The 22,345-nt window shown below is 58.1% G+C and overlaps 1 protein-coding gene across 1 annotated transcript in view; it reads right to left on the bottom strand.

Moving 5' to 3' along the window:
* The window catches only part of RTN4R (reticulon 4 receptor), a 79,660-nt gene extending 72,998 nt beyond the window's left edge, over positions 1 to 6,662 (bottom strand). Inside the window, exon 1 of the mRNA XM_064392234.1 lies at positions 5,717 to 6,662. Coding sequence (XP_064248304.1) covers positions 5,717 to 5,738 — 22 coding nt within the window. The 5' untranslated portion in view covers positions 5,739 to 6,662. The remainder of the gene's footprint in view (positions 1 to 5,716) is intronic.
* Positions 6,663 to 22,345: the final 15,683 nt, after the last annotated feature.

Raw genomic sequence — 22,345 nt, 5'->3', positions numbered from 1 at the left:
AATTATGATGGTTGGGCTTGGCAAAGAGAAGGTGAAGACAGATTTAATTCCAGCCTCCAGCTACACCAGGGCAGTTAAAGGATGGCAGAGCAAACCACACCTTTGTGTGGCCAGGTGACACAGCAGGGAGCCACAGCCAAGAACCGCAGCTTGGGAGCTTCGGTTCTGACACCAGGAAAAGCTTTTCATCAGCTCCACTAGTGGGAAAGGCCTGCAAGGCTCCATCACTGGGGCTTTCCACAGAGAAATCCACAGCAGACCTGAGCTGAGGTGCAACAGCTCCGTTCTGGACCCTCCCCCCAGCACCTCCAGGATTCTGGGATTTGGCCACGTTTGTGTGTCCTCAGAGAGGCTCCTGTCCCTGCAGGGTGTCAGGAAGGGCTCCCAGCTCAGGGTGCATCTGAGGACTGCAGAGCTGCAGGGGAGCTCTGTTTAATTACCATTGATGTGGGACAGCAGGCTGGGGCAGCTGGAACTGGGCCACATCAACTGGCCAGGGGCTTCTCCCCAGGAGCAGCCACCAAAGCTAACAGAGGCACAGTCTGCAAGGGTCTGCTGCCCCCCTGAGTGTCCCTGCTGCCATCCTGAGTGTCCTGCTGCCCCCGTGAGTGTCCCTGCTGCCATCCTGAGTGTCCCTCCTGCCACCCTGAGTGTCCCTGCCATGGCAGCTGGCTGTCACCCCTGCTTTTACCCCTCTTTGATACCTCCCCAGCACCTGCTCTGACCTCACAGGGATGTTCACCATCGCTCCTGCCCCAGCCCTGCCATGCCCAGGGACAGAGCCAGGCACCCCAGCTGACCAAAGGGACAGGGAGCACCCAGGTGACAAAGGGCTTGGGCTGCCTCGGCCAGGCAGGCTGTGGAGGAGGACAGGGCATCTCCACCCTTGGGAAGGCAGCCATGCTGGACAGGACAAGCCCCTGAGCAGCCAGATCTGGCTTTGAAATCAGCTGTGCTTTGAGCAAGAGGTTCTTTAGATACCTTCAGAGGTGCTCCAGGTGTATCCAGATTATAACATCCAACATATTCCATGATTTCATGAAATATTCTGAGCCATGCAGACAGGACCCAACACTGCTACTTGAGAGTCATCAGGGTGATGCCTCAAACTGCTGAGCTCTCCAGAGACTGAACTAACAATCCCAGCACGGGAGTGTTTGTGTTTCCTTGTTTCCAGTCTCCTTGATGCTTTGCATGTGCTTGTGGAGTGTTTCTGCTTTCCTTGACAACCAGGGAGGATTCCAAATAAAACTCAAGTGCTTTTCTAATCTCCTGGTTCCAGGAGAGGGACAATAAATGCTGTAAAATCTGCAGTGTGAAGGTTGGGAGGAAGGTGGGCCAGCCCAGAGACACAAACCTGCTGTGGATGCAGCAACAGCCCTCAGGAGATCATCAGTCTTGTCACCTGCCTCTGTGGCACTGCTAAGGAGGTGATCAGTGGCTGCTCAGCCTCCCCACCTCAGCTCTGGGCTGAATTTAAGAATATCCTGGGTCCCTCGGGACATAACTCAGCATCACTCTCCAAGGGACAGCGCTGAAAAAGCTGAGACTACATCACAGAAAGGCTCATTGACCTGCTCAAGGATACAAAGAAGGCAGAAGCAGGGCCAAGCCCAGACTCCAGAGGCCTTCTAGGAGCATTCCAACAGCAAAGCAGGCACTGGCAGGGGCTGTGCACACCATGAGGTGTGTTCTGCCCACACAGGCAGGGCAGGCTTGAGCTGCACACAGCTCAGGGGAACAGCCGTCTCACCTGCCCTGAGCCACACACCCCTCTGAACCCCTCACAAAGGGTGACCAGCCACCCCAGACTCCCAGTCCTGTGTGTCCCAGCAGTCTCAGGCAGACACAGCTCAGGCTGAGGTGAGTTTGCACATTTGAGCAAACTCTGCATGAATTCCTCTGGCATCTCTGCGCAAGCACGGCAGGATCCACCCTCAGCCTCTTTCAGCTGATTAAGACTTTTCAGTACAATTGTCCCCTTTTCCCTCAGCCTCTGGAAACCTCCAGGAGTTGCAGCCACAGCAGGAAAGGGGAGGAGAAGGTGAGCTTTGTGTCTCACCAGCCTCACTCCTCCCTCCCACACTGCTGGGTGTCTGTGATGGAGAAGCCCTGACACCCTGCTACTCACAAACCCCAGATGGATCCATCTGGCTCTGGGACACAGCACAGAGCTTCCCACATGGCCAGGAGGGACAAGCCCTCCCAGAAACTCCCGGGAGGGACAAGCCCTCCCAGAAAGCCCCAGCCCTTGCAGGCCCCACGCTGAGCTGCTGCCTCTGACAGCCCCTCTGTGCAGTGCTGCAGGGTGCTCCTGTGCCTCCTGCATAAAGAGAAAACCTCTTCAGGAACATCAAAAGAGCCGCCTGGCACTCGGAGATCTGTCTAACTGAAGGTGACAGCAGCAGAGAGCATTGCAAATCCAAGGGGAAGAGGACACCTGACTGAGCAGCTCCTTGCTGGTCCTGCAGGGGCAATCCCAGCTGCAGCTCCCCCCGTGCCGGGGATGGGCTCCAGCACGGCAGGGCTGAGCCACCAGGGCAGGCTCAGGGCAGAAACTGGAGCTCAGCTCTGTGCAGTCTGCCTCGTCCTGCTCGGTAGGCAGGCTCTGGCTCAGGCCATTTTCCCTCTCCTTGCGCATGGCTCGGGAGGATGGGCAGGGAAGGGAAGGTACCCAGTGCCCTCAGCCAGCAGGGCTGGGCAGGGCTGGGCAGGGCTGGGCAGAGGTGCAGCAGCCTCGAAGCATCCTCCCTTCCCTGCCCCCAGCTCACGGGCTCCTTGCTGCTTCTGAGATGAAAAACGTGGAAAATTCCCATCTGTGCTGCTGGATTCTGGTAATTCCTTTGGAAGGCTGAGGCCCAAGTCCTTGTTGGGGTCAGAAGAAGATTACAGAGCACAGGGCCTGTGTCAGCAGGCACAGCCTGGCACAGGGAACGTGGGATCTCAGCTGTGCATCCCTGTGGCCCTTGCCAGCTTCCAGCTCCACAGGATGAGTGGATGGAGCAGCAGCCACTCTCCTGCCCTTGCACTCCAGGCCCCTGGAGCAGAGCAGAGCGGAGAGAGATGCTGTGTGACAAACTGTCCCCTTGCTCCTGCCCACCAGCCACTCTCTCTCCTTCCCACTCCTTTATGGACACACCAGGCTCCCAGGAGGTTTTCCCATGGTAAGCCTGGAGCTCCTGAGCTTGGGATTCAGGGAATTCACGAGGGACCCGGCTGGTTCAGCACGTGCTGCCCACACCCTCCACTCTTTCTCACTGCTTCTCATTAACTCCTCCTCTGGCCCAGCTTTGTCTGGGAAAACATCCCAGATCCAGCCGGGAACAACAATGTCTGCACCAGTTCAACGCCCAGGCACCGAGTGGTGCAACAGCACCTCCACCTTTGTGCCCTAAAATTCCTCTTTAAGCACATTCCTCCTTGGAAAACCTCTCCAACCACAGCCTTTGATGGGCCCATGGAATACAGGTCTGAGGTCTGTGCGCTGGCTGGGAAAGGGGGGACAAAGCCCAGAAAATGCAGCGGGCCCTTGATAAAAAATTTACATTATAAAGACAGGAAATACAGAATAATGCAATGAATGGTGTCTTCTCTCAAGAGGAAAAAAAAGAGCTGCTCTCACATTGGTGATGTTGATGTAGGTTCTCCTATTACAGGGGTTTGTATTCAGGTTAAAAAAAAAAAAAAAAGAAAAGAAAAAGAATAAGCATAGAAAGCCCTTTTTCAGTAAAAATGAATCGTGTTAATAAGGCAGCAAGTGCTGAGAACAGGGAAAGCTCTGCCTGTCCAACTGCCCCTGGTGGCTATTTCTGGCTTACAAGGCACTTGAAGCATCCTGGCAGCCCACAGTGGGAAATGTAGTCCAGATCCAGCAGGATGGACACTCAGCTAAACTGAATCCCCCAGGTTCGTAAGGACTTTCCAGCCAAACCTGCCAGCGAGCCAGGCTCTCACAGGAGCAATTCATAAACTGCAGCAAAAAAGCAAATAATTCAACCCCAAACTCCTCCAAGCCTTGTTCTATAAATAAAGCCGTTGTAACACAGTTTTTATATTTCATTATCCCCTGTGTTGTTCCACACGACGCTGGCGGCAGCCGGGAGTGTCACCGCGTGGGGAGAGCAGCGCTGCAGCAGCAGCGGGGATGGAGCAGAGGGGATCGGGGCACACCCAGCACCTGCACTGCTCTGCCGGCTCCGCGGGGGACAAAGAGCCCCCGGCACAGCCCAGCAGGGCACCGAGCCGCCGGGCTCGGATCCACGGCACGGCCCCGGCAAATGGAGGCTCGGCTATCAGCATCCCCTCCGGGCCCGGGGAGAAGCTGGCAGCCGAGCCTGCTCCCAAGGTGTTCCCCAAACAGGAATAAATTGGCCATTTCGCGTTTCAGATCGACACAAAGCCTCTCGAGGAGGCAGTGCGCGGTGTGGATCACAGCTTGGACGTGTCCTTTGATCGGCACAAATAAATCAGTCAGAGTGCCCTCCAAAATAGAAAGGAAAAGAGAATTGTATCTGTGCCGTTGACGGGAACGGGAAGCGAGCTGGAGACAGCACAGCCGGGAGCAGTCAGAGCAGGCAGGGGCCCCGCATGCCCAAACCTCCCCAGCCCAGCACCCGGCCAGCCCGGAGCTCCCACGATGGGCTGATCCCTCCAGTTCAAAACTGCAATCCGTGGGCTGGGCTCCCAGCGAGCACACCTGGGCGGCACACGCTTCTCGAGCGGGCTGAGCCCGCAGCCCGGCAGCGAGCGTCCTCCCGAGCTGGGGCCGCGTCCCGGAGCCCCCGGAGCCCCCGGCCCCCGTGCCAGCCCTGCCCCAGCCCCAGCCCGCACACCGGGGCCGGGAAGCAAAGATTATCGCCAAAGTGCACGGAAAAGGTTCAGGCAGAGCCCGGCCGTGCCAGGCTGCGAGCTCCGTGCCTCCCCCCGGCGCTGCAAGCGAGTGGAAACGGGGTCCAGCCCCGCACCCCCAGTCTTTCCCAGCCTCCGGCTCCCGAACACGAAGCGGCGGGACCCTAAGGGAGGGCTCTGCGGGGAGCCCCCACCGCACCCGGGACCCGCTGTCCCTGCGGGGCGCCGGACCCTCCGGGACCTTCCCCGTCCGGAGGCTCCGCGAGCGGGACGGGCTCGGGGAGCGGGGCCGCAGCTCCTCCGGCGGCCGGGCTGCGAGCGGGGAAGCCGGGCTGCCCCATCCCCTCTCCCGTCCGTCCCGGCCCCTCCGCCGCGGGATGCGGGATGAGGGATGCGGGATGCGGGCTGGGGACGCGCTTTCCCCGGAGGCACCAACTTCGCTCGGTCACCCCAAGGCCGATCGGAGCCAAGCCGAGGCTGGGCGGCGGCTGGAGGGGGCTCAGCCCGCTGCTCTCCCTCCACCCCGCTGCTCCCTTTCCATCATCCCTCTGTCCTCCTTCCATCCCGCTGCCGTGCTCCGCGGCTGCAGCCGAGCCGTGCCCGGTGCTCGCTCCCCCTCCGGCCTCGCCTCCGCTCCGCTCCCGCAGCCGCGGCGCTCCCGCTCCCCCCGCGCCCTCCCCGCCGCCTCTCCCGGCCCGGCCCCCGGCCCCTCTTCTCCTCGTGGGACCTTGGCCGCTCCCGAAGACCCCACGGGGGAAAAAAAAGTTGCAGCGAGGGAAGTTCCCGGCGCCGGGCGAAGTTGGGGCCGCGGCCGCCGTGCCCTGCCCGGGGGAGCCGCGGCGGCGGAGGGGGAGCGGAGCGCACCTACCTTCAGCTATCGCCCTCTTCATCTTAGGGGTCGGGGAAGGCACGTCTGGAGGCGCAAAGTGGAGCGGCAGCAGTACAATCCCTGGGAAAGCGGGGCAGATCCCGGAGCCAAACTTCAGCCCGAGCGGGGAGCGGCGGCGCACGGGGAGGGGGGGGCGCTCCCGGTGCCCTCGCTCATCGGGGGAATGAGCAGCCCCCGAGCTGGAGTCAGCATCCAGGCGAGGCTCCCCCTCCCTGCCTCGCCTCGCCTCGCCTCGCCTCGCCTCGCCTCGCCTCGCCTCGCCTCGCCTCGCCTCGTCTCGCCTCGCCTGCCTCCTCCTCCCTCCGCCCGCCCGCCCGCCGCACGCTCGGGGCCGGGGCTGCGGCGGATCCCGCGGCGGGGAGCGGAGCCGGCTGCGCTGTATCCCGGGAGCGAGCGGCGAGCGAGCGGGGATGGAGAGGCGATGAATGTTTTATGGGATCATGTGGTTTGACGTGAGAGGAATCAGCCTAGATCGGATTTACTGGCTGGAGGAGTGAGCGGGAGGACGGGGGAGCCGGGCACGGGCTGGCGAGGGGAGGAGGGGCCGCTCCGACGGCGGCGGCTCCGCGGCGGAGCCCCCGCGGTGCGCGGCCGCGGCCCGGGCAGGGCTGCGCGGGGCCGGAGCCTCATTCCTGGAGGAGAGGTGCCACCTAAAGGAAGCGGCGGAGAGGGACGCCGGGCGGCGGCGGGCGCCGGGCCCGCTCCCTCCTCCCCACCTCCCGCCGCAGCCGCGCCCGCACCGCCCCGGGGACCGCGGGGGCCGCGGCTCGGAGCCCCCCGGGAGGCACCGGAGACCTCGGCGGGTGTTTTCCCCTGCTCTGGATCGGCGCGCCGGGGAGGCGGCGAGAGACATCCGAACCCGCGGTGCCTCCTCTTCCTCACCAGATTCGGCTGCTGCGGGTGCGGAGCCGCTGCTTTCCCGAGGGAAGGATGTGAGAGAGCCCTTGGGTACAGCCCGAAGGAGACCTCCTCCCTGTGGCTGAGCCCTCTCGCCATCCCTGCCCTTTGGGATCACTCTCCCGCGTGCACGAAGGACAGCAGCTCGCCTCAGTTTACCCAAAGAGCATGAGCTGCTGTAGCTGAAGCAGGGTGAAGTTGGATTTCCACCCTGCTGAGCCCTCCGGCCCCCTTCCCTGGCCTGGAGGGACAGGGGCTCCTGCACAGGTAGATCCCATCTGCAGCCGTCCCGTCTGGGAAGCAGAAAGATGGATTTTTATTAAGTGAACTCATTTGCTCAGTGAGGAAAGGAGGAGGGAAGGATTGTGCCGGGGAAAGCTGAACATCCCCAATATGGGGAGGTGGTGGCTCTGTCCGTGCTAGGCAGAGGTTCAGTTGCCACCAGAGCAGCGGACACTGTGTGGATATGTGTGTATCCATGTGAAACCCCACTTGGAACTCTGCATACAGTCCTGGCGCCCCCAACATACGGGACATGGAACTCTGGGAGCAGGTCTGGACTGGAGCTCCTCCCCTGTGGAGCCAGGCTGGGAGCTGAGGTTGTTCAGGCTGGAGAAGAGAAGGTTGTGTGGAGACCTCACAGAACCTTTCAGGGTCTGAATGGGCTGCAAGGAAGCCAGGGAGGGACTTTTCATCAAGAACTGGAATGCCAGGACACAGGGAATGGCTTCCCACTGCCAGAGGGCAGGGATGGGTGGGATACTGGGACTAAAGAATTGTTGTCTGGAGGGTGGGCAGGCCCTGGCACAGGGTGCCCAGAGCAGCTGTGGCTGCCCCTGGGTCCCTGGCAGTGCCCAAGGCCAGGCTGGACAGTGCTTGGAGCAGCCTGGGACGGTGGAAGGTGTCCCTGACATGGCAGGGGTGGGAATGAACGAGCTGGTCCCTTCCAGCCCAATCCATTCTGACATTCTACAATGTGTGTAATTATCTTTACCTATGTACACCAGGAATAGAAATGCTACTGAGCCTTCATCCCTCACTGGGTTTGTCACCCCAATATTGCCTATCTCTTCCAGCTTGCCCTTAGGGTTGTTGTCACAACCACATCCCTCCAAGGCCTGCCCAGTTTCCACCTTTCCATGTAGGCATCACTGCAAGGTGAGCCAGGGTTCAGTTTCTCCTGTGTGTAAAACCTCTCACCACACCCAGAGGCTGAGGGTGTCTCAACTGACCCAGCCCACAATCATCTATGAAAAAAAGAAACTCAGCCAAAGGCACACAGCTGGACACTTGGGGCAGATGGGGGTGATTTACTCAGTGTGGGCCTTATTTGTGCCAACAGCCTCCGCTAGCCCAAGGTGCTGGGCTCAGAATCACAGAATCACAGAATGGGTTGGGTTAGAAGGGACCTTAAAGCTCATCTGGTTCCAATCCCTCCTGTGGGCAGGGATACCTTCATTAGCTCCTTGAAACCCCATCTGAAAATCATCCAGAGGAGCTGTCCAGACACCCTCTAACTGCAGATGTGAAGTTCTGTGCAGCCCCTTCCTCCAGCCCCCTGGAGAGGGCAGGTGGCACCTGGGGAGGGCAGGGTGCTCCCTCTGGACACTCTCTTTCTGCTCCTGCAGATTAGGATTCCCTAATCCTCTTCCTTCCCACACCTCCAGCCCAGCTCAGGCATCTGCCGATCTTCCCTGCCCCTTCTGCGTTGCCTGCCCCCTTCCCTCTGTTTGCTCTGGGTGACTCCCAGCTGCATCCTGCCCATCCAGGATTTTCCAGGAGTCCTGTACACACTTAATGAACAGGAGAGCTCTTCATGAATGTGCTGACAGAGGAGCAGTGTGGCCACAGCTGGGCCACAGCTGGGACACTTCAGTCACTCTTGGGTGCTTGGGCCAGTCCATGGCAAGTCTGCTCTGAAGGAACAGAAGGGTTTTCTGGGAATGCCAGGATAGGTGAGGTCTGGGAAGAGACCAGGAACATTCCTGTGCAATCTGCTGCAGCACACTGTTGTTGGTTTATGGATGTCTTCGGGGAGGGAGGATGATCCCACCCTGCCTGCTATTGCTGCAGTGGCAGCCCAGCTAGCACAGGTTAGGAACGTGCTGCTCCTCCTATTGAACACACCTGCAAGCACTCCTGTTTCAGCAGTGCCCTTTGACTCCACCATCCCGAGTGGTGCAGCAGGGCAGAGAGGTCACCGATGTGTGGGGCATCAAAATAGCCGCAGAAGAAAGGACCCTGGAGCTGACATTTCCTGGGAGAAGGCTGGAAGGTGAGCAGGAGCACTGAAGGAGTTAATTGAAGCTCTAGTCACAGGCCCGAAAATTCCAGGTTGTACCAGGGAGGCAGAGGTTGTTTGGCTGACATTTCTGAAAGGTTAATCTGGAAATGGAGAGAGCACATCTGTACAGGGCTGGGGCTGACTCCTGCTGCAGATTCCTGCCCCTCCTTGGGCTGTTTGACCCAGCAGTTGTGACAGAGGTCACCATGAGGCAGCGTGGGGCTGTGACCTTGGCATGCAGTGATGCTCCACAGCATCCTCGGGCTGGCCCTGTCTCCAGGCCCGTGTGACAAGACACAGGGAACTGGCTCTGCCGTGTGCCCCGTGCTGGACAGCTGTGCTTCCCATTCCTCTGTGTGGCATCTGTGCTTCCCCTTTCTCTGTGTGACATCCATGCTTCCCCTTTCTCTGTGTGGCATCTGTGCTTCCCCTTTCTCTGTGTGGCAAGGGGGTGTCCAGCAAGAGCTGGGTGAAGGAGAGGAGTCCCAAGCAGGAGATCTCCTGGGGGAGCCAGGGTGCTCACAATTGCAGTGGGAGTCAGTCTGGAAAGGAGCCAGCCTCCTTGAGATGAAGCCACCTTGCTTTGACTGGATAATTATATGTTCATCTCTACCTGATGCTTAATCACACCAGGATCAATTCTCTTCCTGCACATTGGGAGTCTTGTTTGCAAAGTGCCATTCCTCCCTGCTCGCTTCAGCTGTGAGCACAGGGCTCCCAAATGATGTAGGGCACATTCCTGGGCCTGTGGGCACTGAGAGAGGTGGATGTGGGGAAGTAGGGCACATGAAATGGGAATTCATTGCCCTTTGCTGTGCTCGCACCCACCTCTTTCTTTTTTAACAGAGCCTAAAGGAATTGACACCTGAATCCCAATATTGAATAAAGTGTATTTTGTTCTGGTCCAGTAAAGGCTTTTCACCTTACTTCCCCATGGCCTGTGGCTGTCCCTGTCCTGTGTCTGATGTGGCTGGGAGCACCTAGAAACATCTCTGAGAGGAGCAAGGAGGCAGAAAAGGACACCAAAAGACCAGTTTTTTTCTCTTTCTAGTAGAAGGGGGACCAGATGCTCTCTTAAGGCCCCTTCCAGACCAGAACATCCTGGGACTCTGTATTGAGTCTCTGCCAAGTTCTGGCATTGCCTGTGCTCACAGGAGACAGGAGGAGATGGGCAAGCAGCAGCAGGGGGAATGTCACCGGCTCCAGTAGTAACCATCCCTCTGGAAGAGTCACCCTGCAGAGACACAAGAAGATCTTTTTAAAGCAGTCTCCCCCTGCTCTGAGGCCAGGCTTGGGCACCCCACGGGGCACACTCTCACCTACAGAGAAAAGGGCTCCCCAGAGCCACCACCGCTGCACTACTGACAAAGTTTGTTTGACACCTTCTACCTGTTGACTTCTGTGAAGAGCACCAAGACCATGGCTCTTTCCTGGGCATTTCCAGCAGCTGGAGCTTGGCCCCTGCAGACTGGGAGGCACTGGGAGGCTCCACACCAGCAGGGCTCCTGGGCCAGGGGAGTACTTGGGGAGGATCTGTGCTGACAGGATTTATCCAGGCACCCAGAGCAGCTCCTGCTCCATTTTCAGTGCCTGAACTGATGCACTGCTGTGGGCAGAGATGTTCTGTGCTGGCAGAGTGACTCTTCCAGCAGAACAGAGTACCAAGACTGAACCATCCTACCTGCACACCAAACATTTACAATATAAAACAGGCATTTTACACATAACTGTATGAGCAGTTGATGTGGAGTTATGGCAGGTGGGACCTTGTTCTGGGATCATTCTCCAGAACTCCTCAGCTCCCACAGGAAGTGTGCCACAGAGAGAAGGAGCCCAGGTGTCCACAGGAGGAATTTCCTAGGGAAGAGGAGGGGCAGGCACTGAGCTCTGCTCTGGGACAGGGACAGGAGCCAGGGAATGGCTGCAGGGCCAGGGCAGCTCAGGCTGAGATCAGGGAAAGGCTCTTCCCTGAGAGGGTTCTGGGCACTGCCCAGGCTCCCCAGGGAATGGACACGGCCCCGAGGCTGCCAGAGCTCCAGGAGCCTTTGGACAGCACTGCCAGGGATGCCCAGGGTGGGGTTGTTGGGGGGCCTGGGCAGGGCAGGGCATGGTCCTGTGGGTCCCTCCAGCTCACACAGGTGATGCCAGGCCTGGTTTCTCCCCTGCAGTCAGTGAGCTCTTGGTACCAGAGCACCTCAGAGGCTGCCCAGGGCCAGCACTGGCAGGGCCAGCCCAGTGCCCAGAGAACAGAGGCATGGCTGGCCACCCCTGGGTGCTGTGCAGGGACACAGGACATGGCAGGAGCTGCTGGCTGGCCCTGGGCCTGGTGTGAGCTCTGCCTGGCTCCAGCCCTGGTGGGCAGTGCGCTCCATCCCTGCTCAGCTCAGCAGCTCAGGGAGAGGCACCGAGTGTCTGTGCTGCTCCCTGGGCTGCTTTGCTCCCCCGGCCATGAAACACTGCACCAGAGCCGCGCTGGGCAGGGCAAAGCAGGGAGAGAGAAGCTCCCCTCTGTCAGCTCATGGCACCTCTGCTCTGAAGAAACAGAAGGGTTTCCTGGGAATGCCAGGATAGGTGAGGTCTGGGAAGAGACCAGGAACATTCCTGTGCAGTGTGCACCTCTGTCAGTGCACCCAGCCCTGCCTCTCCAGCGATCCCCAGGCTGCTGCTCCCAGCAGTGAGTGATGGCCCTGGCAGCTCCTGCTCCGTGATTTCCCTCACATTTCAGCCTCTCCTGCCTGAGCAATGGGGTCGGCGTGGACGAGTTGTTCCTGTAAATCATCCCCGCACCGCTCCAGCCTGACACATCAATCCCCTCTGTAAAAGGTTCCCACCTGGTCCTGGCGGTGCTGCTGAGATTGGGATGTGCCAGGAATCCTTCAGAAGGCTGTGCAGGAAGGACTGCTGATTTATGCAGGTGTCTCTTGCAGAAAGCTGCTCCCTTTCCAGCCTGGGGGAGACTCACCTGCCTGAGGGGTCCCACTGGGCTTGGGGCTGCCCTGAGCTCGCCCTGCACTCACTGTGAACAGCTGGGAACAGGCAGGGAATCCCAGAAAGGTCTGGGGGACACCTTCCACTGTCCCAGGCTGCTCCAAGCCCCAGTGTCCAGCCTGGCCTTGGGCACTGCCAGGGATCCAGGGGCAGCCACAGCTGCTCTGGGCACCCTGTGCCAGGGCCTGCCCACCCTGCCAGGGAACAATTCCTAATTCCCAATATCCCATCCATCCCTGCCCTCTGGCAGTGGAAGCCATTCCCTGTGTCCTGTCCCTCCATCCCTTGTCCCCAGTCCCTCTCCAGCTCTCCTGGAGCCCCTTCAGGCCCTGCAAGGGGCTCTGAGCTCTCCCTGGAGCCTTCTCCTCTCCAGGTGAGCACCCCCAGCTCTCCCAGCCTGGCTCCAGAGCAGAGAGAACAGGAAGGAAGGAGAGGTGGGAGAAAGCTGTTTTTAAGATTAATTTTGTTCTCATTGTCCAGCTCTGATTTTTTGGTAATAAATTCACTCACTATCCCCAGGTTCAGGCTGTTGTGCCTGTGATGATGACCAGGGAGGGATCTCTCCCAGTGTTTACCTCTCCCTTTATTTTCTCTCCCCTTTCCAGTTGCAGAGGGCACTGATAAAGCAGCTTTGGTGGGCACCCAACATCCAGCTGGGGCCAGCCCACCCCAGAGATTCTGCACATGCAGGGGGTGCCAAGGGGAGGGGGAGATGTGCAGCAAAATCTGAACGAAGACCTGACAGCAAAAGCTGCTCCTCCACAGAGCTGGGCCAGGGGAGCCCTGTGCGTTCCACGGGTGCTGGGGCTGGGCTGAACTGGGAGTGCTGGGTGTCCCCAGTTGGCGAGCACACCTTGCAGTCTGGGTGTGTGTTGGACACACAGCCAAGGAGTGGGAAGAGTCCTGGGAGCAGCAGTTGAAGAATGGCCACTCCAGCCCAGTTGATGCCTGAACATTTTCGCTTTTTCTGTATTTTTCATGTATTTGTGACTTTGTACACCATTAAAATGTGTTTATACAGCTCCTGGTATTTTTCCTATCCTTTCTCTTAGATTTCAGAGTACGAAGCTAACCTTCTAACACATTCCTGGAATATGGTTTAGTCTTATTTTCAAGTAGAGGACCGACAAGAAGAACATTCCATTTTCTAATCACAATTTGAGAAGACATAACAAGAAGTGAGGCAAAAAAGCCCTGGACCAACTCCAGTGGGGCAGTACTTGGGGGGAAAATTACCTAACCAACTGTTCTTCTAATTGGACAATATTTGTTAGATATGCTAATTTGTTAAACCTCTAAAAATTGTAAAAATACAATACTGGGTGTGCCCATGACCACTGGGACTCCTGGAAGCTTCCAAATAGAGGTCTGCTTTAATTTACTATTTTAGCACTGTTACAAGGTTTCCTCTTTTGTTTCTAGGCAGCACAGTCACACCTGTAGGACCCAGCTGGGGTCGCTGCTCTGAGCTCTGCGTTCCAGGGGCTCTGTAGTTCCCAGGGGCAGCACTTGGTGGGGTGGGCTGTAATCCATGGGTCATCTGTCTGTTATCTGAGGGCTCAGCTTTGTGTTTTCCTCCAATCCAGCGGTGGGATGGACATTGCTGCCCAGACTTCCTCTGCCTCGAGGCACTGGGACGTGCCTCCTCCTCCTCCTCACTTTATTTGTTTGTTTGTTTGTTTTCCATTTCCTTGTGTATTTTTCAGGCTGACCCCTCCTCTCCCAAGGCTCCTGGCTGTTGTGGCAGCTGCAGGGACTTGCGGGAAGGCTGCTGGAGAGCCCTGGCAGAAAATGAGCATGGGATTTGTGCCGGGGAGCAGCCGCCCTTGCAGCCCCATCCCGAGCATCAGAGATGTCACAGAGGAATGAGAGCATGGCAGCACCACCTGACCAGTCACAGCAGCTCTGATTTCAGATCTGCAGTGCTCCCAGCAGAGTTAGCAAATGAGTTGCAGACCGGGAACTATCTGCAAATAGTTTCCAATAATGAATTGAGGTGTGAAAGCTGCAATCTGCTCTGAGACAATCTGTAAACAGAGGGAAGGAAAATTCACCAAAATAAATTATTCATTTTGGATTACTCCTCTAGCTCATGTCTTAACTTGAAAATCTCTAGGGCCTGCAGAGGCTTCCGGGGATGCTCCTGCACCTTGAGCAGAGCTGTGCTGGGGCAGGCACAGGGGTGTGAGACACATCAGGGTGTCCTATCCACACCTGGGCAGCTCTTCTGCCCCCACGGATGGGGATCTGCCACCAAACATGGACCAGCTCCATGGGCTGTCCAGGGGCACTGGAGGTCAATCTATTCCAGGCCAAAAATTGGATTCTTCCCCTTTCGCTGCTGTCATCAACAAAGAGCAAAGGGAACCACCCTGGGGCAGGAGGGGGATGGGGAATGGGGGAAGGAGAGGACACAGGGATAGGGGAGCAGGGCAGGCTAGAGGCAAATCACAACTTCAAGCTGGACCAGACCATGTGGGACACACAGATGTGCCACCATGGCGTGACAGTCCTGGGTAGGGGCACTGGAGGGGCTGGGTATGGTGTGATGCACCAGAACTGTGCCCAGACACCCTTTAAAACCTTCCAAACAGCCTGAGGAGGAGAAATCGGCTCTGAGGAAGAAGGAGATCCCTGAGAATAGCCTGGAGGTGCCTGGGGCACCACAGGAGGAACCCCCCTGGCCCCAGGCAAAGGGAGCCATGAGCAGGCTGTGCCCAAGGGATGTGAGGGACTCTGTGTGCCACCCCCTGCACAGCTCCCTGATGAGTCTGGGACTGGCATGGCACTTGGCATGGCTTGGTGCTAAAGAGCAGAAAAACTGCTCATGGAAAAGAGAGACTATGGAGCTGGAGGAAGGTGCAAGATGGGAAGCTGGGGCAGAGCAGGGATTACTTGTTCAGCTATCTGCAAAGATTGGCTTGAGCTGCTCCTGGGGGCCCCTAGGCAGGATCTTCAGCTGGGACAGACCAGGTTTAAGCAGCTTTGTCACTCTGCCCTGCGGATCTCCAGGTGCCACAGTCCAGCGCTTCAGTTTTTTAGCCCTTTTAGTCAGTCCCAAGTCTTCAACCTCCCCACGGAAAGCAGCAGAGTGGACTGGAGCACACTGAGGAATTTCAGAGAGGGGTAAAGCAGTGTTGTCTTCTTTAGTTAGGATTGAACAAGTAAATACAATTCTAGTGTGTTTTCCTGAAAGTGTAATGTGTGGGACTGCAGGGAAGGGCAAAGTTCAGAGCAGAATCCTCCAGTACTGACCATGCCAAACTGGGCAGAAGATTGGAGAACCAAAGTATTGCTCCCACTCCAAGGAGATTTTAGACTGAACCTGACCCCAGATAGCACCTGGAGAGAACCTGTGGCAAGCTGGATTTTTTCAAACCTTTTTTCTGTGTTGAGACTTGGTCTGTATTCAAGGGAGTGCAGGAATACTCGAACAGCTCAAATCTGGTGGATTTGTCTTTGATCCCATTTGGCAATTATTGTCCCAAACTGCCATGATCCCAGCAAATGCCGGGTTTGGCCTCGTGGAGCTGCTGTGTTAGAGCCCAGCTCACCCTGCTCACCAGGCACGGAATTACTGGGGCATTGCTGCTGCTCTGGACCACAGAGGTTTTCCAGGGGATGTGCTGGAACCTTCAAGGCTTTACAAGAACTATTTCAGCTTTAAGAAATAACCCCAAGAAAACGCTGTCAGCACTGTAGAACCAGCTGTTAATGAAGGCTTGAGAAACATCCCTGTGAAGGCCATGGCTTTGCTCTGCTGGCAAGGGGCAGGGGAACATCTGGGCACCCAATTCCACAGGGGAAGTGGCAAATGAAAGCCATGGAATTGAGTGCTTTGGCAAAAAACCACGGAGAACAGTGAGAAGGAGGTGTGGTTTTGGCAGCAGCCTGAGCCTAGAAGGGCTCCTGGGATCAGGCCACCTTCGGAACTCCCCTGGTCTGGTGGCCCCTCCATCACCCACCCTTGCCCAGAGCAGTGCAGACACTGAAGTGACAGCTGAGAATTGTTCCTGCAGAGTGCCCCACGAAAAGCCAAGTGCCCACGTAGCTTCCTAAAGCAAGCGGTTTTCAGGAAAAGCCAGAAGGCTGCAGGAAAGCAGAATGCAGCTCTGTGGGAAGGCTCAGCGGCCCATGGAAATCAGCTCCTCTCATTGCAACTTGACTCTGCAGAACAGCTGCTGGTTCAGAGCCCTGGCAGCAGCACCAGGGCTGGGAATCCAATGCCATGGCTCCATGTCCTGCAGGACCAGCACTCCTGAGGCCGTGCTGGCCAGGCCCTGAGCAGGGGCAGCACTCAGGACACTCAGGACATGCTGCTCCTGCAGGGCCAATGTCATAAATGTGTGCAGCTCAGGTGCCACCAGGAGTGGCTGTGACAATGACACACAAACCACATCTCCAGCAAACCCTTCCACATTCCTGGACTGGAGAAACCTCCATGATGCTCGTCTTGCCCTGGGGCTGCTGTTTGTGCTGCCTCTTGGCTAAGGATGTAAAATGCACAGCACAAAGATGCTGGTTTGGGGGTTCTGTGTTCCAGAGACCTCAGAGCTCTGAAGAGCACCTGAGAATTCCCCCAGTGCAGGCTCAGGAGCTCAGGGAGCTGGTGCAGGTGCTACAGATGTGCCTGGGCTTGAGCTGGAGGAGTTTCTGGCTGCAGGTGCTGCTTGGACTGGGACTGATGGGGCTGTGCTGCTGCCTTGCTGAGCAGGGTCCCTGTTCGTGGGACCCCAAAGCCATCAGAGGCTGCTGGCACCAGGGCTGCGCTCAGGTATGAGCTCAGGTTTGACCCGTGCTGCCAAGCGGGGCAGGGCCAGCGCTGCCCATTCCTTCCCAATGAAATCATCCTCTGTTTCCTGGCTGTTTGCAATTAGCCTCCCGCAGCAGATGAATAATCTGTTCTTGTTGATTCGACAGAGCCGCTTGGAAAGGGGACAAACAGCGCGTTCCGCCTTGCCCGGCAATCGCAGGCAGGAAGGGAGGGAGGAAAACACGGACACACCGCTAATTCCCAGCAACAATCCCGTAAATTTAGCAGTGCTGGCACAAGCAGGCGGCAAATGCAACAAGCAGGGCTTGGAGGAGCCGCAGAACTGCTGCCAGCAGGCAGAGCAGAGCGTGGCTGGAGAGAGGGGTCAGCAGGGCAGGGGCAGCCCCTGGCCCGGGCTGCTCGGAGCGGGGGGCACCAGCCCACGGCCCCAGCCCCCGTGGGAGAGCTGCCTTCTCGCCGTCAGAAAATCAAAGCCATTTTCAGAAGAAGAACAGATTTTGGTTGGGAGGTGAGGGAAGCGGAGGGCCAAGAATAGAAGGGAACAGTGGGCGGAATTCTGACTCCCTGCTGCATTCAAAGTAAAGTACAGGACAAGTTTCAAGGAAGCAGCGGGGCAGGCCTCGGGGGAGCTGGCAGGGACCGAGGAGCCTGGCAGGGGCTGGAGGCCGGCCCTGCTGCCCGGGGGGCACGGGAGGGCAGCGGTGCGGGCACGGCACCGAGCAGAGCTGCAGCACCGGTGCAGGGACAGCGCCGGGCAGAGCTGCAGCACCGGTTCAGGGACAGCACCGGGCAGAGCTGCAGCACCGGTGCAGGGACTGTACAAAACAGCGCTGCAGCACCGGTGCAGGGACAGCGCCGGGCAGAGCTGCAGCACCGGTGCAGGGACAGCGCCGGGCAGAGCTGCAGCACCGTGCTCATGTCCGGCAGCCCCAGAGGCAGCAGCCACAGCCCCCTCACGGGGGTGCCACGGCAGACAGGGATTTTACAGCAGGAGATGATGCTGCGTGCCAGCGCTGAAGTGGATTTTAAGAGTGACAGCGCTGAGCACGGAACGGAGAGCAATCTGCCAGGCCACCGAGCGCTAAGCCGGCATTTTGCGGGGCTGGTGTCCGTGTGCGGCCCGGCCGGGCCTGCAGAGCCGCGCTCGCACGGCCGGGCCCGACGCCATCTGTGCGGCTACGGCGGGAACTGCACCGGGCCGGCCGGGAATGAGGGAATGAGGGAACGCGGGAATGCGGGAATGCGGGAATTCGGGATCAGGAGAGGCAGGAACTGCACTGGGCCGGACGGGAATGAGGGAATGAGGGAACGCGGGAATGCGGGAATTCGGGATCAGGAGAGGCAGGAACTGCACTGGGCCGGACGGGAATGAGGGAATGCGGGAATTTGGGATCAGGAGAGGCAGGAACTGCACTGGGCCGGACGGGAACGCGGGATGGTGGGATAAGAAGCAGGAATTGCACTGTGAGCTGGGGAATGGGGAATGAGGGAGGCAGGAATTGCACTGTGAGCTGGGGAATGGGGAGTGAGGGAGGCAGGAATTGCACTGTGAGCTGGGGAATGGGGAATGGGGAGTGAGGGAGGCAGGAATTGCACTGTGAGCTGGGGAGTGGGGAATGAGGGAGGCAGGAATTGCACTGTGAGCTGGGGAATGGGGAGTGAGGGAGGCAGGAATTGCACTGTGAGCTGGGGAATGGGGAATGAGGGAGGCAGGAATTGCACTGTGAGCTGGGGAATGGGGATGAGGGAGGCAGGAATTGCACTGTGAGCTGGGGAATGGGGAATGGGGAGTGAGGGAGGCAGGAATTGCACTGTGAGCTGGGGAGTGGGGAATGAGGGAGGCAGGAATTGCACTGTGAGCTGGGGAGTGGCAGGCTGAGGACAGGGCACCACTTGGAGCCCCGCTGTCACCTCTGTCCCCTCCAAGGGCAGCGCTGCCAGGGCTTGGCACAGGGCTGCTGCCACGGGGTCTGTGTGTTGATCAATGAGATTCTGGGAACATCAGGCAGCCAGCACGAAGCTGAGACTGCTGCAGGTGCCAGGCAAGACAGCCCTGAGCATTTCCGTGCTGCAGGAAATGCAATTTTGGCTTCTTTTCTCCATGAGAGATTCCTGCAGGGCTGGAGGCTTTGCCCAGAATCTGCTGGAAGTGAGAACCTTGGCTTTATTCGCAGAATCCCAGAATCACTTAGGCTGGAAAGGCCCTCCAAGGTCATTGATTCCAACCTGTTCCAAATCCCCACCTTGTCACCAGGCCAGAGCACTGAGTGTCACATCCAGGCCTGCCTTGAACCAGCCCCTGCCAAGCCCTGACCCCCCCTTTCCATAAGGAAATTTTTGTTGGTGTCCAGCCTGACATTTCTGCTGGGTACTGCAGCTCTGAGTTGTTTGCAGATGGGCTGGAGGCAGAGGCAGTGTGGAAGATGTGCTGCTGCCCTGGGCATCCCGAGGAGGATGGGCAGGGCTGGAAGGGGCTTTTCCCTGTGGAATGGGGCTGAGGCCATCTCCCAGCTCCATCTCTGCATCAGGAGTGATGCTCGGGGAGCAGTGCACGAACAGGGCAGGTACGAGGAGGCAACTGCTGGCAGCCCCTGCTAGATGGATGCTGGCATGGCAAGGACAGCAGGGATTCCTTATCCCTCCTCCTGAGGTTTTTCCAAGCCCAGAGCCCAGCTGGCCCTTTGGCTAACCCCCCACCCCCCCCAGCATTCTTTTCTCACCTTTCACAGTTCTGCTGTTGCTCTCCTGCCATTTCCTTGTTCCCCTGGGATGCAGTCCCGAGGACAGGGAGCCAAGGAAGCCATCACACCATGCAGGAACCTGCCTGAGGCTCAATCCCACCCCGCCTCAGCTCCTCACAGGCCATTCCTCACCTCAGAATGGGCAGAGGGCAGAAAAATAGGACTGAGCACATGCCCAGGTGTGTGTCTGGTTGGTGCCACGTGGCTGTCTGAGTTCCCAGCACAGCAGCAAGAGGAGGCCCCTGGGAATTCCTCCATGTCCCTCAGCTGTTGCAGGGACCATGCTCAGCTCTGCCCCAACAGAGCCTTGTGGAGGCCCTGGAAAACTGCAGCCTGGGAAGCTCTTGCACCACTGCCTGAGTGTGGAAGGAATTTTGGTGTCTGGGGCTGCTCTTCCTCCAGCTCCAGAAGCTCTGTGAATCGCATGGACAGCTTGATGTCACCCTAAAGCAACAGAGAAGCCATCTATGAAGGGCACCTTCCTGTGTATGTGTGACAAAGTGCTCTGAAATACATAAAACATTCTTGCAGTGGGGAAGATCACTGAGAGCTTTACCAAAACTGACTTGAGAAGGTGTTTCAAAGCACTCCAAGTGGAGCTTGCAAATATCTGGCCATGTTTGCTGTTCCCTGGCAGGAGTGGGTGGTGGTGCCTTCTGCAGTGCTCCCGAGGAGCTGCTGGGAACATCCCAGCTCTGCAAACCACGCTGCTGCAGGCTCCCTGCAGCACTGGAAGGGGAAGATGGGCTCCAGGCTGAGCATGCCAGCAGCCCTTCAGCTCACAGTGGAAGCACTCCTGCCCTTTAAAGTGCATGCAATGTCTGCTGCTCATGGCTGGGCTGGCCCCCAGAGCAGATGGCGATGCACTGGAAAATAAAAAACCAAGAGGGAACCTCACTTAAACTGCAGTTTCAGGACCTTGTGGCAGCACCCTGGGGCTGTTCCCCTTCCCAGGGAGGTGGTCAAGACCGAGGGGGTTTTCCTGTTGAACCGGGGCTGAGCTGAGCTCCTCTGAAGGAGGAGTGGGGCTGGGGAAGTTCCCAAAGGTGCTGACAGCTCATGGTGTCCCCTGTCCCCTGGGGTTTCCCTGATAGTCCTGTCTGGATGTTCCAACTGCAGCAGGTCCTGAAGTGGACCTGCAACTGAAGTGGGCTCTGATCACTCAGGATTTTGGAGAGCCCTGCAGCAAGCCTAGAACATCTCCCAGCGTGTTCCCCGCCCCACATGGGTGGAGAGCAGCCTGCCAGCCTCGCAGCTCCTGGCAAACACAGCTCCCCACTCACTGCTGATAACAACAGCCTGAAAAAAAAAAAAAAAAGGAAAGAAAATGGATTTTCCCCCTTCCTTTTTCAGGAATTCTGGCAAGATGTCAAAACGCTCCGCTGCCACTCAGAGTGGAGAGCGTTGCCCAGCTCTTCCCCGTGCTCGTCTGCCAGGCCTGGAGCGATTGCAGAGCTTATTTTCGGCAGCTGAAGCGGCAGCAGGAGCGGGAGGGGAAGGCTGGGCTATCAGTCAGCGGGAGATGCTGCTCACTCCCACGGAGGTGTTTACAGGAGGGGCGTGAGTGTGAGCTGGAGCCAGCTGCCATTAGCATTGCAGATCGGGCACTTGTTAGCAGAGTGCTTCGCCCCTGCTTTACAATTTGCTAATAATAAAGCATTTGTTCCCGGCAAACAAACGCCCAGATTTATGTCTTGCTCACAAAGGACTCCAATAGATATATTGATACCTTGTGAAGCTGCAGCGGGAGAGGGATGGAAAAGCTGCTGTTTGCTTGACTCCTTCCAGCTCCTCTATTGATGACTGGGAGGCATTTATTTCACCGAGTGTAGAGCACTCAGAACTGCGAACTCTCTGTTGCCAATAGTGCCATATTTAGGGTTATTATATCACCATAAAACAGCTTTATGGGGCCATGAATATCGGGGCACGTCGATACCAGCACTGTACATGGCTGTGCCTCCTGCCTGGTGGGGCTGGCAGAGCCCAGGCAGCCCTGGAGCCCAGAGAAGAGGGAAGAACAGCTTCCAGGGGAGAAACAGGCCCAGGAGGAGCTCCTGGAGCTGTCACCTGCCCTGCTGCTGAGCCCGGTGAGGACAGCCCATGTGCAGACCTGTGCTGGCACTGGGCACTGGGTTTCCCAGCACATGGAGCCAATGCAGGGATGCCAGGGCCCAGGAATGGCTGGGAATGTGCCAGGCACTGCCAGTTCCAGTGCTCCTCCCCAGCCACGGCTGAGGGGTCACAGGGAGGGCTGGAGGGTGCTCTGGTGCTGCCACGGGCAGAAGCTGGCACAGCAGTGTGCCCTGTTCTCCAGTTTGACAGGTGGCACCTTGTCCTGGGCTCCTTCTCCAGGACTCCTCAGCTCCCAGGGGCAGCACAGCGCCGAGGGAAGGAGCTCAGGTGTCCACAGGAGAAATCTCTTGGGGAAGAGGAGGGGCAGGCACTGAGCTCTGCTCTGTGGTGTGCAGGACAGGACCCAGGCTGGAGCTGGGCCAGGGCTTGAGATCAGGGAAAGGCTCTTCTTCCCCCAGAGGGTGCTGGCACTGCCCAGGCTCCCCAGGGAATGGGCACGGCCCCGAGGCTGCCAGAGCTCCAGGAGCCTTTGGACAGCGCTGCCAGGGATGGACAGGGTGGGGTTGTTGGGGGTCTGGGCAGGGCCAGGGCTGGGCTGGATGATCCTGTGACTCCCTTCCAGCTCAGGATATTCCATGAGCCTCTGATTCTTCTGTGGGAGGAGTTGCAGCCCCAGGAAGGACAGACAAGCCCTGCTGGGACCCCCCTGGAGGGGCTGTGCGTTCCACAGCCCAAACACACCCGTGGGTCTGGGCTGTCCCTTCCCGCCCCATTCCCGAGTTCAACCGCTGCATCCACCCCCGGAGAGCCCTCCTTCCTGTGATCCATCAAACCTGGAGTGAGCTCTG

Source organism: Passer domesticus, chromosome 17 (assembly GCF_036417665.1).
Source record: "Passer domesticus isolate bPasDom1 chromosome 17, bPasDom1.hap1, whole genome shotgun sequence".
In the NCBI taxonomy this organism is placed as follows: Eukaryota; Metazoa; Chordata; class Aves; order Passeriformes; family Passeridae; genus Passer; species Passer domesticus.
Note: the sequence above shows the minus strand (reverse complement) of the source record. Positions and strands in the feature narration are given on the sequence as shown.